At 41.1% G+C, this 1,284-nt stretch overlaps 1 protein-coding gene across 1 annotated transcript in view; it reads left to right on the forward strand.

Moving 5' to 3' along the window:
* Positions 1–96: 96 nt before the first annotated feature.
* Positions 97–1,284, forward strand: part of LOC119591955 (ficolin-2-like) — a gene marked incomplete at its 5' end in the record, with an annotated part of 4,798 nt that continues 3,610 nt past the window's right edge. Inside the window, 2 exon segments of the mRNA XM_037940708.1 lie at positions 97–202; positions 896–1,029. Coding sequence (XP_037796636.1) covers positions 97–202; positions 896–1,029 — 240 coding nt within the window.

Below are 1,284 nucleotides of genomic sequence, written 5' to 3' on the forward strand. Positions count from 1 at the left end.
CTACATACTACACCCAGATTTATTCCTCCTGCTAACCCACCCTCTTCCTCCGCCACCACAACCGAATCACACCGTCTTTTCCCCCTTCACTTCCAGGCCTCGAAGCCCTCCACGCCATGACCAAGGGCAAGAACCACGAACTGCGCGTCAACATAACCGACTGGAATGACAGCGAGACCTGGGCCGAGTGGAAGGAGTTCAGGTAAGGGCGGCGGAGCATGGGAGGTCTTGGCGAGGTCATTGCTGCGCTGGGGTCTTGGTGTGGGAGTTACTCTGATACTGACGGTGTGTTTCTTTGCTTTTGATACTGTGGTTATTATTACAGTTGTTAGGAGTGTTATTGGTATTGTTGTTGTTAGAGCGAGTCATTTTACTGCTATTGACTATTACTTCTACCGATACTATTTTTACTATTGATGTTACTACTTCTATTGGCATTATTCTTAATCTCATTTTCGTTACTGGAATCCACATTATGGATTTTGAAATCGAGTCTGTAAGAGTGTAAATAAGGAAGGAATTTAGTGTCAAAGATTGTTTAAATATGAAGATTAGACTAGATGTTATATATGGGAAGGGGGCAAAAGGAAAAGATTCTAAGCAATGTTGTATAAAATGTTTATCTTATGAATGACAAATGTTGAAGAACTGAATAAATACTTAAAGCAAACTAACAAAAAAAAAACACTTAAATCTCATTTTAAAAATGCAGACGTGTCCTCCAAAGATACCTGATAATAAAACAAATAGGGGACAGCCACCAACTCCCATGGGAAACAAGGACAAAAAAAAAAAAAGAAGAAAATGAATGGACTCCATCTATCTCACTAACTCACCACGCTATCTCCTCACATATCACCACCTCCACCTCTCACGCCATTCTCTGGCATTTCAGCGTGGCGGGTGAGGACAAGTACTACCGTCTGAAGGTGAGTCGCTACACCAGCAGTTCCCAGGCAGGAGACGCCCTCAAGTGGCACAACGGGATGAGGTTCTCCACACCCGACCGTGACAATGATGCTCTTCTGGGTAAGGGGTTTGCCGATGCTGTATTTGTATGTACTTATTAGTAATATGCTGACTTTAATATTTTTAGATTTCCGATAAATATCATCCCCGATAAGCAACTTTAAGAACTATGAATCATTATAAATTGTTGTTTATTTTCTTGTTAGAATCAAACTCACCTTCCTCGTTTTTCACTAACAAAGTGAAAGGTCTCTACACACTAACACTTAGTTTTTAAAGCAGACTCAAAACGGCATACGCAAGGAAAAAGTTCAT

The sequence above is a fragment of the Penaeus monodon genome, chromosome 29 (assembly GCF_015228065.2).
Source record: "Penaeus monodon isolate SGIC_2016 chromosome 29, NSTDA_Pmon_1, whole genome shotgun sequence".
In the NCBI taxonomy this organism is placed as follows: domain Eukaryota; kingdom Metazoa; phylum Arthropoda; class Malacostraca; order Decapoda; family Penaeidae; genus Penaeus; species Penaeus monodon.